At 56.8% G+C, this 15,406-nt stretch overlaps 1 protein-coding gene across 1 annotated transcript; it reads right to left on the bottom strand.

The window, feature by feature from the left end:
• Positions 1 to 375: 375 nt before the first annotated feature.
• On the bottom strand, positions 376 to 9,996 carry LAD1 (ladinin 1). The gene is made up of 10 exons (XM_082778198.1): positions 9,830 to 9,996; positions 9,604 to 9,724; positions 6,542 to 6,682; positions 5,181 to 5,682; positions 4,833 to 4,976; positions 4,192 to 4,241; positions 3,520 to 3,592; positions 3,073 to 3,204; positions 2,632 to 2,721; positions 376 to 1,600 (listed from the first exon to the last, which is right to left on the bottom strand). Exons 1-10 carry the CDS (start codon positions 9,972 to 9,974, stop codon positions 1,502 to 1,504), a joined length of 1,497 nt encoding a protein of 498 aa, XP_082634324.1. The 5' UTR covers positions 9,975 to 9,996; the 3' UTR covers positions 376 to 1,501.
• Between the last annotated feature and the right edge of the window lie 5,410 nt (positions 9,997 to 15,406).

Genomic DNA, 15,406 nt, shown 5'->3' with positions numbered 1-15,406 from the left:
CCATATAAGCCCAAGCTATTGTGTGGCCTCAGAGATTTGCTATTTTAAACCCGCCGGACGGAGATACGTGAGTGCCCGAGGGGCTGACACAAGCCAGCCAGCTGTCACCTTCTAGGGCTGGGGACGCTGATAAGGCAGAGCCGGGGACCAGACCCTCCACACCAAGACGCTGTCCTGTGAAGGTTCGGATTGTTTTTACCCCCCCTTTGAGACATCCGTCTCAGGTTTTTGCCTTTTTTCCTCTTGAGAGAAGATGGGGAGCAAACCTTTCAGGTCCCAGTCCAGGAGCAGCCAACCGGGAGCTTCTTAGAAAGAACTTTTATTAGAAAAAAAAAAAAAAAAAAAAAGGCATAGAGGAAAACCAAATCCCTTCTAAAGCCCAACAAGCAAGATGAGACCAAGGGGCAGCAGGAGGGTCCCACACCGAATTTGGACACCGCAGTGGTTGCTGAAGGCACAGTCCCAGCCCGTGGCATAGCCCCAGCAGGATTTGAGCATCGTGTTATGGGCTGCCCACAGCACCTTGTGACCCCCCAGGGTGGGCGCAGCAGCCAGGGAGAATGGGGACCAGGTGGCTTTGGGATCTGCATCGCAAAGGGCTCCAGGGGAAGTGTGAGAAGGGAATGGGGCTTGCAGAAGGGGTCCAGGACAGGGTTCCTAGCTCCACGCAGCCCCACAAATAGGTCTGTGGCCAGCCTGCCCTCCCCATAGCACTCAGCAAAAGGGGTCACTGCTTGCAGGGGATGGGAGTGGTGAAGGACGTGTCTGAGCTGTGTGCTGGAGGGAAGCACCAGTGCTGTCAGGTCCACCAGTCCTCCACGGGGTCTCCAAGCTAGGCTGGTGCACGAGCAACTTGGCAAACAGCATTTTAGGGGTTTGGGTCCCTTCCAGCAGTCACAGCTTGGGGAGGGGGTGACATCTGCCTGCACCCCCACCTCACGCCACACTCAGGGATGGGCACGGTCCATGGGTGGGCAGCCAAAACTGCCCTGGCCCGGCAGCCTCTCACCCCAACAGCAGGATCCAGCTGCAAGGGACACACACAGGCTGCTCCCCTTAGCAAGCACGGGTTGGGGCACAGCCAGGGATTAGGAGCAGAACGCCAAAATATTGTAGGGAAGCAAGGCCAGAGCCTGCCTTCAGCATCTGCAGGGAACCTCCAGGCCTGGGAATTCCTGGAGAGCCAGGGAGTGAGGGTTGGGGACGCAGGGATGGGATTCCAGCCTTCTTCCTTCCCAGCCCACAAGCAGAGGACCCCAGCCACCCCATTCCACCCACACGTGGCAGTGGGGACTCTTGTGGCAGTGGGCAGGGCTGGCACGGATGATTGGGCAGGGCCAGGCTTTGATCTTCAGAGCAAACCAGTTTTTCCCCAGATCATCTGATATTATTGCATACGATATTATTGCAGCTGGAAGAGAAAGTGAAAAACAGTGAGGCCGGAGCTGGGGGTGATGCACAGGTGAGCAGGTCCCAGTTGTGCCCCAGCTCGGAGCAGTTTTCAGCGCAGCTCCACGTCTACCTTGGTGCCTGCAGGGGCATCTCTGGGCTGCTTTACCCAGACGTCACGCTTTGGCAGGCTGTTTATTTTCCCGACGTCCTGCAAATAAGAGAGTCGTGAGTGGCACGAGAAGGTTTCCTCCATGCATCGTATGCATTACTGCCTTGCTGTCTGTAAGCAGCCCTCGAAGCGGGATTGCCCCAGCTAAAACCAGCCAGCCTTGAGATCCTACACCTGGTAGACCCCCCAAAAAAAAACAACTGCAGCACCAGCCCACAGAGGTGGATGGCGGCTTTATTTCAGGAAAATACGAGGAAAAAAGCCTTACCCAGGAGTGACCCCAGGAGCAAACCCTTTCCCAGCAGCCGGAGCCAGCTCAGCCTCCCGGCACAGACACGTTTGGGCAGTGCTAATCCTGGAGCTCAGCGCCGGGGTGCCCAGGCTTGCCCGCCCGGGCTGCGGGGCTGGGCTGGAGCTGCCCCTCCTGTACCTACACAGCTGCCATGAGCAGCGGCAAAATCCTATTGCTTTGTGGGGTGACACCTGCCCAGCATTTGTCCTGGCTGATTCTCCCCTTTCCAAGTACAGTGAGCTGTCTTGAGGCCAAAGGGTCTCCTGCCCATCTCCCTTTAATCCACATCCCTAGAGCAGCACCCGAGTCTGAGTCCCCAAAGCCAGGCACTTTGTGCCCCCAGGGGGGGTGTTTTTTGTGTTTTGTGTTTTGGGGGGGTTGGGATCTGCAGCAGGATCAGGCCCAGTACTCAGCAGGCCCTCTTGGTGCACACCGGGTCTCGGGGCCAGGCAGGATGGGGCTTTGAGCAGCCTGGTCTGGTGCAAGGCGGTGTGCCCATGGCAGGGGGATGGAATTAGGTGGTCTTTGAGATCCCATCTCACCCGACCCGTTCCCATTCTATGTTTCCAGGCCCCACAGAGCAGTGGTTGAGCAGTGAGCATGCAGCTCGTCTCCCAGCGGCCTGCAGGTGGCAGCTGAACCTGTGACCCAAATCTTTAGCGGGTTCAACCTGGGTTTTTCAAACCCTCCAAGCCCACCTTCCCCAGCTGCAAGGGGGTGTCCCACCAGGCTGCCAGCCCCCAGGCCTTGAGCCCGAGCTCTTGGCACAAGCTGGTACCTTGCTCTTTTCCTCCTTGGCAGGTTCCTGAGTTCGGCTGATCCACAGATTAATGCGGGACGTCACCGACCCTGGGATCTTCAGGTTGTCCTGTGGCAAGGAGAGGGACAGCAGGGTTGCAGCACCAGCTCTCCCATCGCATGAAGGCAACCCGGAACAAACCCCAGGGCACAGGGAGACGGGGCAAGCCTGCAGCAGGCAGAGACCAGCCCACACCTTGGCTCCCTCCCAGCTCCCCAAATACCAGCACATCGGCACAAACCCACACTCTGCCAGAGCACAGTTTCGGTGGCTCGAGCCCAGCCCTGATCACAAAACAACCACCAAACTCCCCCCAGCAGCCTGCCACGGTGTGCATTGGTACCCAAACCGGGGAGGATTTGCCCAAAAAGCTGGTGCCTGCCCTGGCACAGGACCCTCCCAGGGGATTCCTGCCCTCACCTTCTTGGCTGTGAGCGGCTCAGCCTTGCTGGGAGCGCTGGTCTCGAAGAAGTTGCGCTTGCTGGCCACCCCCTCCGAGGTCACCACGAGGCTCTTCTGAACAGTCACGGAAGATCTCACCGACCCCGAACGCTGGGAGGAGAGAGGGCTGTGAGCAGGGGCCGTGCTGCATCCCGAGGGGTGAAGAGCAAAGCCCTGGGTCAGCTCCTTCCCTGCCCATCACCAGCTCATGGGATTGCCCACCAGGACCATGCAGCATCCCCATGACCCTCTCCAAGGGATATCCCCTCTGCTCCTAAACCCCGTGGCCGATCTGTTTATCTGCATGAGACTGCCTTCATCATCCCCATCAGGGCTGTTTGTTTTTTTTTTTTTGGTGAAGCCCAGTCCCCCTCTGCCTTCCCCCCCATCCCTGCACCATCCTGGCTGTGCTGAGGGTTTCGGTACCTGCACGGCCGAGGTGTACTTTTCCAGCTTCTCCTCGATGGTGGTGTTGCTACCTGGGATCCTCAGGCTCGCGCTGGTGAAGAAGACGGGAGGGAGTTGAATGCAGCCCCCACAGTCCCCTAGATTCAGCCCATGGTCTTGTGGGGCTCCATGTGTTGGGAGGAGACCCCCCTCTGACCCAAGCACTCATCCTGCCCCCAGTAGGCCCCAGTAGGACAGGGAGTCTTATCCACCCCCTGCTCCCAGACCTGAGCCCTCAGTTCCCTGAGAAGATTTAAGCCCCTAGCCCAAACCTTGCCACAGTTATGTGGAGGTCCACTTGAACTGCCCTCCAAAGCGAGATCGAGTTGCTCAGGGACCTGTACGGTTGGGTTTTGGGTGGCTCCAAGGGTTGGGGGACACCTTATGGCACTGTAACCAACTCCTAGCAGTGCAGATGCCAGAGACTGCCCCAAGAGACCACAGGGGCAAGCTGGGGGTGACCTGTACAGATTCCAGCTCTGTGGTGGACTTTGGTGTCCCTGCTCTCACCCCAGGCATCACTGCCTGGTCAGCAGGGCACCCTGGGGACAGCAGACCTGTCCCAGGCCCCATCCCCTCCTCCCCCTTGGAAAACAAGGGACAAGCATCCCTGCCCAGGAAGGCCAAAGCAGCATGCAGAGGGTTGCTGACCTCCTTGTGAGAGGGCTTTCATCTTCTTCTTTCTGTTTCTTTGAGATCACCTGGAAGACACAAGGCAAGGAGACAGTGGAGCCATCCTTGGTCATCACAGATAAACACATGGAAAACTGGGTCAGAGTCAGACCCTAATTCACAGCACGGAGGATCTCAGTGGCTTTTATGCTTTTCCCAGCCTTTTATTCCAGATTTTTTTTTTTTTTTGAAGGGGGACAGGCTAGAAATGAAGATATTCTCAGGGATATAACGAGGAACGAGAGGGAGGATGGGTTATTTTTTCCTCCTGCATTCTCAGAGAAGAACAGAAATGCCAGAGGGTGGATGGTCATTTCTGTGACTCTTTGGGAAATCTGAGGACAACAAGCTCCCTGTTGTCTAACCACTTCCTACAAGTTTCCATGCCAGCACAAAGTATATGAACACGGACTTGTCCACAGTCACCCGCCTTTGGTCTGACAAGGAGAAGGGAAAGGGAGGGAAGACTGAAGAAGAGTGCCAATGCCCAGACCAAGGATGGATTTCAAACGCACATTTTGGAACAGGCTCTGCCAACATGGCACGGACATCAAATCACCCCTTCCTTCATCTTCCACTGCCCTAACAGGAGTCTTTCTCCCACTTGCTTTTGCTCTTACCCGAAAGGAGACGGTTCTTGGGCTGCTTCTTCTGATGGAGCTGCTGTAAGTGGCATAATTTCGAGAAGTCTCTGACTTTTCTGGAGGTTCATCTTGGGTGGGAGGTGGCTGTATTACCTCCTTTAAGGGGCTCCTGGGTGGATGCTGAGGAAAAAGCAGACATCTGATGCACTTGTGCAGAGTTTGTGGGGAAGGTTCAGCTTCAGGTGCAGGGATCAGAGCAGCCAGGGTGGAAATGGTTTGGAGACAGGGGTTTGAGACCCTCCTCCTTTTGGTCTCTCCCCCTTGCTCTTGTCCTTCCAGGACTGCACACCCCAAAACTCAGCACCTTCCCCACATCCTGCTCACCTGCTGGTCCGGAGACGGGGTCCCCTCTGAGGCTATCTTCTCCTCCGTGCTGCGGATCCTCGTTCGGGTCAGGATCTTCACCTCACGGACCCGGCAGGTCCCCAGCTCCGGAGCCGCTTGCTGCTGCGGCTCCCCCTCATCCCTCCGCTGCTCCCCTCGGGGTGTCCCCGCGCCTTGTCCCTCTTTGTCCTGCAGCCGTCCCCTCACCACCACCTTCCTCTCACGGGCTGGCTCTGGGGGCTGGTCTCCTGGTGGTGCTTCTTTGCCCGTGGCCGCATCCTGACCGTGGTCTGCAGCCCGACCGCTCTCCTGCCCCGTGTGGGGCTGAGCCTGCTCACAGCTCGCTCCCTGCACTGCCTCCCGCTGCTCCTTCTCCTGTTTTGGCTTCTCAGACACGGCCATCGGGGACCTTGTCCGTCTCCCCTCTTGCGTCTTCAGCACCTCCGAGAGCTTGCGCTCCTCCTCTTCCTCTGGAGACGCCGGCTTCACCAGGGACTGGGGCCTAGAGAGAGACCACAGGTGTCTCTGGAGTCACAAAATCACAGAGAGGTCGAGGTGGGAAAGGCCCCCTGGGTCCCTCCAGTCCCCCTGCTCCAGCAGGGCCACCCCAAGCAGGGTGCCTAGTGCCATGTCCAGGCGGGTTTGGAGCTTCCCAAGGAGACCCCACAGCCTTGGGGCAGCCTGTGCTAGGGCTGTGGCAAAAAGTTTCCAAAAGTTTGGACTACTACTCTTTTTCCTTGTTTTTGGCAGAAAAAATGAAGCTTTTCTGCAGCCTCAACCCAGGGCAGTAGCACATTTCCTGGGAAAGCAAGCACCTCCCAGTGCCTGCAGGACTGGCCAACAAATGTTTTAAGTGGGGTGAAGGCAGCCCAGCTCCTTCCCATTCCCATCTCTGCCAAGGAAAGAGAAATGCTAGCAAAAACAAAGCCAGAGAGCTGGTAACAGCGAGCTGCAGCAGAGCCCTGCTGTGTGCAGGAGGCCTCTCAGCAGCTGCAGCAGCAAGATAATAGTGGATGCCTAGGGAAAGTGCAGGACAGGTATGAAGTCTCCAGCCAGGGGAAGCTGGGGGACTTCAGGGCATGTCTTGATATTCAGAAGCCCACAGTGGCTCCATAAATGTGTCCAGAAGCCTTTGCAAACCCCATAAAACATTGGCATAATATTTATCCTCATCCTGAATCCCTGCATTGCATTCACCACACAGCTGGCCTGTGCTAGCACCAGGGAAGGGGGACGTGTCCTATTTACCTTGTCCATGCAGCCACATCCCACCCTTCTCCAACCCAGGCAAGAGAACAAGGCAGAGAGCTGTGAGTGCTCAGCACCACGAGCGAGGCCGATGCCTGCAGGACCTCACGCACCTGCTGGGCGTTGGGCTGGGGTCTTTCACTGGGCTCAGAGGCTCTTCATCCACTGATGAGGAGGACAGCAGGCTCCGGTGCCTTCGCCGGCGCTCCCTTTGCTGCTCTTCTTCATCCTCAAGCGTCCTCTGCTTGGCCAGGCTGTTTGGGGTGGAACATAAGGTCGTGGTGAGGCTGTGTGCCTCGCAGGGATCTTACAGAGAAAAGGGACCGCAGTGCCCTCGGAAGGGCTCAGGGGGTGGTGGAAGGGCCCTTCCTTCATGGGGCAGGGGCAGAGGGACACCAATGCGAGCCGGGTGTCGCAAAGTGCTCTCACTCCACCCAGCTGATCCGGGCATTTCCCAACACAAGCACTTGACTTCCCAACTCCTAATTTCTCCTGTTCAAGGCAGCAGTCATTTAAAAGGAATCCCTACATTAAGCAATCCGTTCCAGGCACGGATATTTAACCTGTAACTCAGCAAGACCCTAGAGCCACCGCAGGGATCTCAACCACACGACCTCGAAGGGTAACCGCGAGTGGCAGACGGTTTTAGCCCCAGCATGAATTATGGAGGTGGCATTTTAATTTTTATTGTGCAAAAAGCCTCAGATGCAAAAGCGTCCAAGGCTGAAGGGCGAGCACCGCTGAAGAGCTCTGCACAGGAACAGGGACACAGGAGCCCCCTTGCTCCCCAAGTGTGGCCTCCCAAAGCCAGAAGGACCAGGAACGTGTTAGTCACAGCTTATACCAAAATGACAAGGTTCATAAGCACCTTTAAAGTCTCACCTTTAAAGATTTTATTTTAAACAATTCATAATTTGTAGGCTAAAATGCCAACCTGAATAAAAAGTTGTTTGGGAAGCTTTCCCTTCCTTCCGCCGTGCAAACCATGCCCAGCCTTTCTGCTGGCGCATGAGCAGTGTTGGGCAATATTTCGTGCCTGCACTGCATTTTTCACAACAGCGCTCATGTACCTGCAGCACTAGTCCTGAACCAGCTGCAAACACACACGGGGTCACCAGCACCACGAGGGGCAGCTTCCTCCTGGGAAGCCCTGGCTTTTGCCCTCCCGTGCAGGATCTGGCCCCATGCAGACTCCCAGGGGCTGGCACTCCAGCTTCATCCAGGCCCAGGGTTTGCTTTGAATTTGGCTTTTATGAACCTGGAAGTCAGAGCACGCTTGGGTCTGTGGTATCGCCAGCACCGCTGTGGACACAGTGACTCGCCGTATGGTTTGCGAGTTACTGTGTAATGAAGCCTGGGTCATAAATTAAACCACATTACCCCCCGCAACCACTCGCGGCTTCTGTTCTTCCTGGTGGATGGAGGCAGGGGAGCGCTGGAGGGTCAGTAAAGCAGAACGGAGAGCACGGGTCCCAGCGGGCAGCTCAGCCCGTCTGCAGACAGAGCAATGCCACGGGACGTGCTGTCCTCCTGCTCCCCCATCCCCATGACCCCCAGCATGCCACCCCAGGGTGGTCCCCAATGCGTGGCATGGGGTGGGACGGGGATGGAGAAGGCTGGGACCTGCCACAGGGAGCCTCTGTGAGCATCCCCAGCTGGGTCTCGTCCTGCCTGGGGACACGTCCCCAGCCAGCCCCCCACAGCAGCATTTGTCTCATGGGCCTGAGCCTGCAAACGCTGATGTACAGCTGGGCTGTGCTTGCAAGGCTGCAGGGCTGTGCCTCTGCCAAGCTCTCTTTGCGTGTCCCTCCTGCAGTGACAGCGTGGAGCCCCAAAGCCAGTCCAAACACGTGTGAGAGCCGGTTACTTCTTTGATTTGCATGCACAGGCTTTCTTCAAAATGAAACAGATTTTCCTGCCTCGAATTTGCTTGGCTCCTGCAGAGGCAGCGCATATCCTGGCGTTACCAACGTGCAATTCCTCATTATCGGTAATTAAATAATCCACACATTAGGCTATGGATTTGCTTTGCCAGTCTTTCCCTCCTCTTTTCAAAGAGGGATTTCTTTCTCACTGTCTTGCCTTTTTTAACCTCAAAGAGATGAGTAAAAGAAGACTGGCAAGTCTCCCCTGCCTTGTCGTCTCCTGCCCTGTTAATCATTAGTGCTGAGATATTTGACATCTGTGCTGTTTCAGGGAATTCTGCCTCTTCTAGCGAGAGGAGAAGCTGCCTCACTGCGTTGTGAAACTTCCCGGGTGCAGGACCCCACCGGGCTTGTGTTTGGGCAGCTGCACAGCTCAGAGGTGGATCTGGATGGGGTCTGGATGTTCTCTGGATCCATACTTGTGCACCCATGATGGAGGCAGTGGTGTGAGCTCACAGCCTCAGAGCAACAGGACCTCAATTCCCAACTCTGGGCTGACCGGGCTGGGTGTCTCACCCAAAATTACAGCTGATCTGGGGACCCTTTGGCCTCCGTCTCACAGCTGGGTGAGGGGAGGTGGTCTCTGATCCACCACCCCGATGGGGATTTCTGCTCTGTTTTGTGGGCTGTGTCTGAACCACCATCACCACCCGTGCAGCCAGCAGTGGAGGTTGGTGGTATCGGCCCCAGGTCCATGCGGGGTCGGTGCTGACCCCGCATCCCTGTGAGCCACCAGCCCCTGCCTCACCCGGCCGTGCCCAGGAGCTTCCATCGGAGCCCAAATTGCTTTTTGGGAAGGGCGCAGCAGCAGGGCCGGGATGGTTCAGAGGCTGGGGATGAATCAGGGCTTGCTCAGCGCCGGATGGGCAGAGCCGGGACATGCACCCGGGGGCTGCATGGGTGAGCACGAAGCCCCGCAGCCACCCCTGGAGCAAGCCCGGTGCCACAGCCCCACCGGAGAGAGCCCAGGGAAAGGCAAACAGACCCAGAGACCAGGAACACACCCAGCGCAGGGCGAGGATGCCTTTTCCAGAGCTGTTTTCCAACGCAGAGCTCAGCTTCCCCAGGCAGAAGAAACAAAACTGCCTCTGATCTCACCCACCCACGAGAAACCCCAGCAGCACCGAGCCACCTCCGCAAGCAGCCCCCCGACGGCAGCCCCCGTCCGTCCCCGTCCTCCCCGACGCCCCGCGGTGCCGGCAGCCCACCCTCGCCTCCTGGCCGCGTTCAGCCACCCCCCAGGCACCCACCTGGAGAGATCGGACCAGTTCCTCCTGCTGTAAGACATCGCGGCTTCACGAGTCTCAGAGAGCCCCCAAAACCTGCACTGGCATCCAGGCCGAGGTGCCGGCGGACCCACGGGGATTTGCGCTGCTCGGGGAGGGAGGGACTCCCTGCAAGGTTATTTCCCTGTGCACCTTTACCCTGCCTGCAACCCGTTTACCACCACGCAGCATCACATGGTCTCTTATCTACCTTGACAGAGGCAAGGCTGTAATTTGTCTACTAGCGGCGCCGCGCAAAAGACGCCCTGCCCAGGAGTGCCACGCAGAGCAAATCCCTGCTCGCTGCCTGCTGTGCCAGGGCTCGGAGAGGGACCCGCGCTCGGGGCTGGATCCATCCAGGTCTCCCAGGGTTTCGGAGACAACTCCCAGCCCAGAACCTGTTCTACCAGCAGCTCTGCACCCGTCAACACCTCCTCCAACGCCGGCCTGGAGGAGGTGAATTACCTTGGGCTGCGTGGGAGGAGGCAGCCGCTGGCTCTCCGGGATCCAAAACAGTCATTAAAACACCTCCGTCAGGGCGCAGACCGACCCTTTCCAAAGAGCAGGGCAGGGTGCCCCCCTTTTTGCAGCCCGGTCTGGATGCCTTGGGTGGAGCAGACACAGCTCCATTTTTTTTTAGATTTGCTGCAGTAAAAAGCACTCAGAAAGTCTTTGGGGAGGCAGGGGAAGCCTGAGCAGGGGGTGATTTTTGGGTGCTGAAGCCCTGTGCACGCACACCCCGCTGCTGGCCTGGCCCACCCATGCCACCAGCCCCTCCAGGCTGGTCCCCAGTCCCTGTGCCCCCACTTCTCACACCGTGCCCTCTTTGAAGGGCAGGGGGAAGGCAATGGGGGGCTCACTGGGGCCACGGGGGCACCCCAAGCACCACAGGCTGGGCAGGTTGGTGGATGACTGCAGATGTCCTCTGGGACCCCACAGGGTCCCCAGGGGAGGTGATGTGGCCAAGCACCTTTCCCTGCCTCTGCCCCACAGGGTGTGCCCAGCGCCCAAGCAGCTCTCTGAACCAAAGGTGCCTGATTAAAATCCCGTCTCTAAAATACAGCCCTGTCAAATGAGCCATCCACCACGAGCCAGGCTCGTTCTGCTTTTCTTCCTCTTCGCTGTCACAGCTGTCTTTCAAGTGTTGTCATACATACGGAAAGTTCAGTGAGCTGTGGCACAAGGGAAAAAAATTACTTAAATAACCTTGTAAGCGTCCCGCTAATTGCTGGCAAACTATATATAGCAGTCCAGCATCAGCAAGCTACTATAAAGCAATAAACCTTTCTGATTAATGCACAGCGAGCACTTTACTTGCAAAACTCATTGCCAAAGGATATCACTGAAGCACAGGACTTAACAGGATTTATAAAAAGGATTACACCAGCGTAGTGAAAGAACACCCCCAGCTAGGATCTATACGGCAAAGGAACATAAAACCTCACGGTTTGTGATTCCTCTGGTTACGACAATGAGGAAATTCTAGACAGGCATTTAGCGGACAGGGATTAGGCAGGGGACAGGCGCTGGTGACGCTCGCCCCTCACACTCCCCCAGTCTTTATTTTCAGCTCAGACAATTTTTGAGCTGAATCAAAGACCCCCCCAGGGGGCTGCTCCTCCGGGGACCTGCCCTGGTTCTCTCAAGCCCAGGAGAACTGCTGGCGTGAACCTGCAGCGAGGAGTTCCCCGGGTCTGTTCCGCGCTGCAGGAAGAGCTCCCACCTCTCCAGCTGGGGCTGATTCATGCTGAGCTGTTTGGCTGCACGAAGCGTTGATCTCCAGCCTCCAGGACACTCCTGGTCTGAGATTTGTGCTGTCACAGAGCGGTTAGCTCATGTTTTCCCCTGTGCTGCTTTTTTTTTTTCTTTTCTTTCATGTTTGCTCTAATCCGAGGCTCTCACTCCCAGGTAGACAATGGCCAGCCTCGAGCCCATTGTCTTAAACATGAAGTCATGTTGAATTTTTCTCTCTGTGTGTCACTTTGTACTCTTCCTGAAGCTCATCGGCACTTTTATCTTTTATTCCCAAATCCCAATCCTGCAAGGTTCCTCAGAATGCCTTCATCATGACCCTTCATCTCTGCCATGCTGGATACACCCAAATTATCTGCAGGCTTATCTCGCCATTGCTGTTTCCTATCTGTTAACTGATTATTTACCTCTGGTTGGACTTTCCTTCTTAACCGTGGCTGACCTTTTCCAGCCTTTGCTCCTGGAAATCCAGGAAAACTCTTACCTACTGAGTCACCCTTAGCCACTAGCTTGCCGACGCCTTCAGCGCACACCAGCAGCTTTGTGAAGCCAGACTTCCCTGTACAAAATCTATTTCAGCTGCCCCACGCTCATCACCAAAGCAGCATTCACCAGCTCAGCCCAAGCTGCAGGTCCACAAAGCAGGATGTGATGAAATTGGGTGCGGGCACAAGTGGGGAACCAGGCTGACATTTATCCAGACCTGCTCCATGCACCAGGCTGCTGTGTGTGCTGCCCCAGATCTCCACCCAGGAGAGGAGGAGGACAAGGGTACGGTGCAGAGCTGTGCTTCTCCCTGGACACCCGCTTTGCCCAGGGTGGAGAGCTTGCAGCCAGCCCTGCAGCTCCTGAGGAGCTCCAGGAGGCCAGACTGATGCAGATCAGCAGAAGGCACCCATTTATACCTGCTAAGGAGCTAGACCAGGATCAGCTGGTTTTGCTTTTTTTTTTTTTTTTTTTTTTTTTCCCTTGGGAACAGTGTCCTGTGTCTCATCCCTATGCAGAGCCTGTTTCTTTGGCTACAGGGCAGTGGAGAGCTTCCAGTTTCCATAACCGTGCTGCAATTAGGGCATTCCTCTGCCTCGCCCCAGGGCCCAGCGGTGGATCCTGCACCTCCGCCTTGCCCTGCGTGGTCCCCAGCCTCGGCCCCAGCTCAGCTCCTTCAGCACCTTTGCTCCCTGCCTAAAATTCCTTCAGCTTTTGGAAAGATGGGGGTGATGCACTAGAAATTGATAGCACTGAGCTACCTGCACTGTACAAGGAAAGCCAGGCAGGAAAACATCTGAGGCTGGTGCATTGCTGTTCAGAAACCGGGCAAAACCCAACCACAGAATAAAATCTTCTGTAGGAAGGGAACAGCCATTGTCTGAACTGCCTAGGAAGGAAGGAAAGAAGGAAGGAAGGAAAGGACATTTTAGACAAACACTAATTCAGAACTGCCCCCCTGGAGCCCCAGGGGTGCTGTGATGTTTTTGGGCTCCCCTCAGCCCTGCAGGGTGCCCTCCCCAGCAGATCCCCTCCTGTGGTGCCCCAGGACCACGTCTCATGATGCACGGACAGCCCCAAAGGGGTGTCGCTGGCAACATCCCAGCTGACCCATTACATGGACAGACCGAGAGCAGCCGATGTTGCCAGCTGGAAAGCAGCTGTGTGGCAGATCCCATCCCTGACAGCACAGGAAATTAGCTGTAATTAATGAGGAATTCCTTCTGATATGAGCGACGAGGCAGAGGTTGACTTTCCTCTCTGGGCTGGGGCAGGGAGCTGCAGGGGTGCAGCTGAGCTGCAAATACCCCCAGGGCAGCACCCGGTGGAGCTGACACATCCCCAGGGAGCACCCTGGAAAAGGAGTTTTTTGGTTTTTTTACAGCCAGCTAGGAGGGAGATTTTTGAATGGCCACATCAGGCCAAACCCTTTGCTTCTCCCTCACTGCAGTTTTGACAGCAAAACCTTTCCAGTTGAAAATCGTTGCATAGATTTATTTATTTATTTATTTATTTTTGACTAACCAATTTAAGCAAGTTTTGCAATTTTGAGCTTCCCTTTTTTTGCTCTGGGGGTTCTCAGCTGCCAAAAGTTGCGGCGTGGGGGATGGTAGGCACAAGGCTCTGTTCAGTTCAAGGAGACGGGACTGACTCATGCCCTTCTAGAAATAAATCCAGTTTCATTAGTGACTGCTCCAAGCATCATCTTCTCGTCCAAAGGAGAGCACCTTGAAATTCCCCCTGGAACTGCAAGGGGCAGGAGAAGAGCTGGCTCCCAGGGCACGGAGCCAGGAGAGCTCAAAGCACACAGCTGCATCTTCCCCTCGAGACTCGAGGCGGGGGGTTTCCATGCTTCTAAGAAAGCTGAAATCCACAAAACTTTGTCGACCATGGCAACTGATGGTCATGGGAATGGTTTTGTGCCAGACCAGAATGAAAGCAGCGACTGGAGAACGTCGTATCGAAAAAGCGGGTGAACTTACAGAGAAAGGAGTTTGGGGTCAGGTTTTTTTTTTTTTGCTTTTTTCCCTCCAATTTAAAACCCAGGCTGGCCATACGAAGTCAGCTGCAGCCTGCGATGAGCACACGTAGGTCTGGGACCTTGCTGAGGACACCCTGGGAGCAGAGACGTGCTGGAGAGCCCCAGGCTTTGCTCGGCCACGGTTTGGGGAGTTTTGGTGCTGAGGATCTGGCGACGAGCTGGGCTCTGAGGAGCACCCACGGGAGCCTGGTCCCACAGCACCCATCGCCCGCATTGCCTTTCATCTCCCTGCCATCCCTCCCTGCCCCGCAAACACGACCCCTTTTATTAAAGTCCCAAATTATCGTAATTAACGCCAAGCTCAAAGCAACTGCTCTCGACCCCGACTCGGCTGGGGTTTTCTGCTGCTGTTTCAGGTCTGAAGCAGGCTTTGTTTCCATGAAACCTCCCTGCATTTTCCAGCTCTTCCAGTCGGTCAGGTACAGCCATCGCCTCTGCCTCCACACCTTTCTTCCCCTGCCAGAATCGCAGCCGAGTGTGTGAGCTCCCCCGGGGATAGCTGCCGCCCAGATCCCGGGACGCAGCCCTGGCGCGGCGCCCGCTCGGGCAGCGAGCTCGGAGGGGCGAGATCGGAGCCGAACCCCGGCACGGTGGGGTCGTGATGGCAGCTCCCCCATCCCCAGCACGTCGAGATTTGGGAGGAAAACGCGGGTGGGAAGGGCTCTGGGCGCTGGGCAGCAGCTCTGGGGGTGGGACGGGTGGTGCTGCCCCTGCAAGGGGGATGCAGAGGGGGACACAGGGTGACAGCCGCAGGGGGTGGAAGTGGGAAGGGACCTCGGGAAGTCATCTGATGAAGCAGCCCAGGACACCATCGGCTTCTTTGTGAGACACACTGCTGGCTCCTGGTCACCTTGGTGTCCTGCGGGGCACCAGGGGCCTTTCTTGCCTGGCTGCTTCCCTGAGGGTGCCCCCAGTTTGTCCTAGGACTGGGGCTGGGGCTGGTCATCCCCAGGGACATGGCTTGGCACTTCCCAGGGAACCCCACGAGGTCCCTGCAGCCCATTTCTCCAGCCTGTCCACGTCCCTTCGGATGGCTCAGGTTTGAAAATGGGGATGCTGCTGCGATTGCTCTGGATACCTGGGGACAGGGACAAGGACCAGGAACACCCTGCCAAGGGCTGAGCCTCAGCATCCCCTGCAGTGCAACCAGGCAGAGGCCCCATTTTGGTGCAAATTCTCCCCAATCCTCCCCTCTCCTCCCTCCAGCCCTGCTGGTGTGTTCCTCCCCCCCTGCTTGCATCCACCCAGCTGCAGTTTTGGGGGGCTGTGATATAGGGAAGGGTGGCATGGGGTGGCTGGGGGTGGACTGGGGCTCTGAGCAGAGCTGGGAGCAGCCAACGGGGGCTGGAAGAGATGACCCCATGCAAGGCTGGTCCCAGGGCGTGCTGGCCTGAGAGCTATCACGAGGGCATCGCCGGGTGGCAGGAAAGGGCCAGGATGTCTCCCCCAGGGGGCTGTGGACCAGCAGCTGCTCATGGCCCACGCAGTGAGGAGCCCACGCGGCACAGC

This window comes from Aythya marila, assembly GCF_965140915.1.
Source record: "Aythya marila genome assembly, chromosome: 24".
Taxonomy (NCBI): domain Eukaryota; kingdom Metazoa; phylum Chordata; class Aves; order Anseriformes; family Anatidae; genus Aythya; species Aythya marila.
The sequence above is the reverse complement of the archived record's forward strand: the minus strand, read 5'-3'. Positions and strand labels throughout refer to the sequence as shown.

Excerpts from the sequence above, each read along its gene's own strand:
- LAD1 (XM_082778198.1), bottom strand. The coding sequence starts at position 9,974 with ATGGATCCAGCCCCGAGCGCGGGTCCCTCTCCGAGCCCTGGCACAGCA. Across the intron at positions 5,683-6,541 it reads CCCAGCCCAACGCCCAGCAG|GCCCCAGTCCCTGGTGAAGC; the intron begins GTGCGTGAGGTC and ends GTCTCTCTCTAG. Across the intron at positions 1,601-2,631 it reads CCAAGGAGGAAAAGAGCAAG|GACGTCGGGAAAATAAACAG; the intron begins GTACCAGCTTGT and ends TCTTATTTGCAG.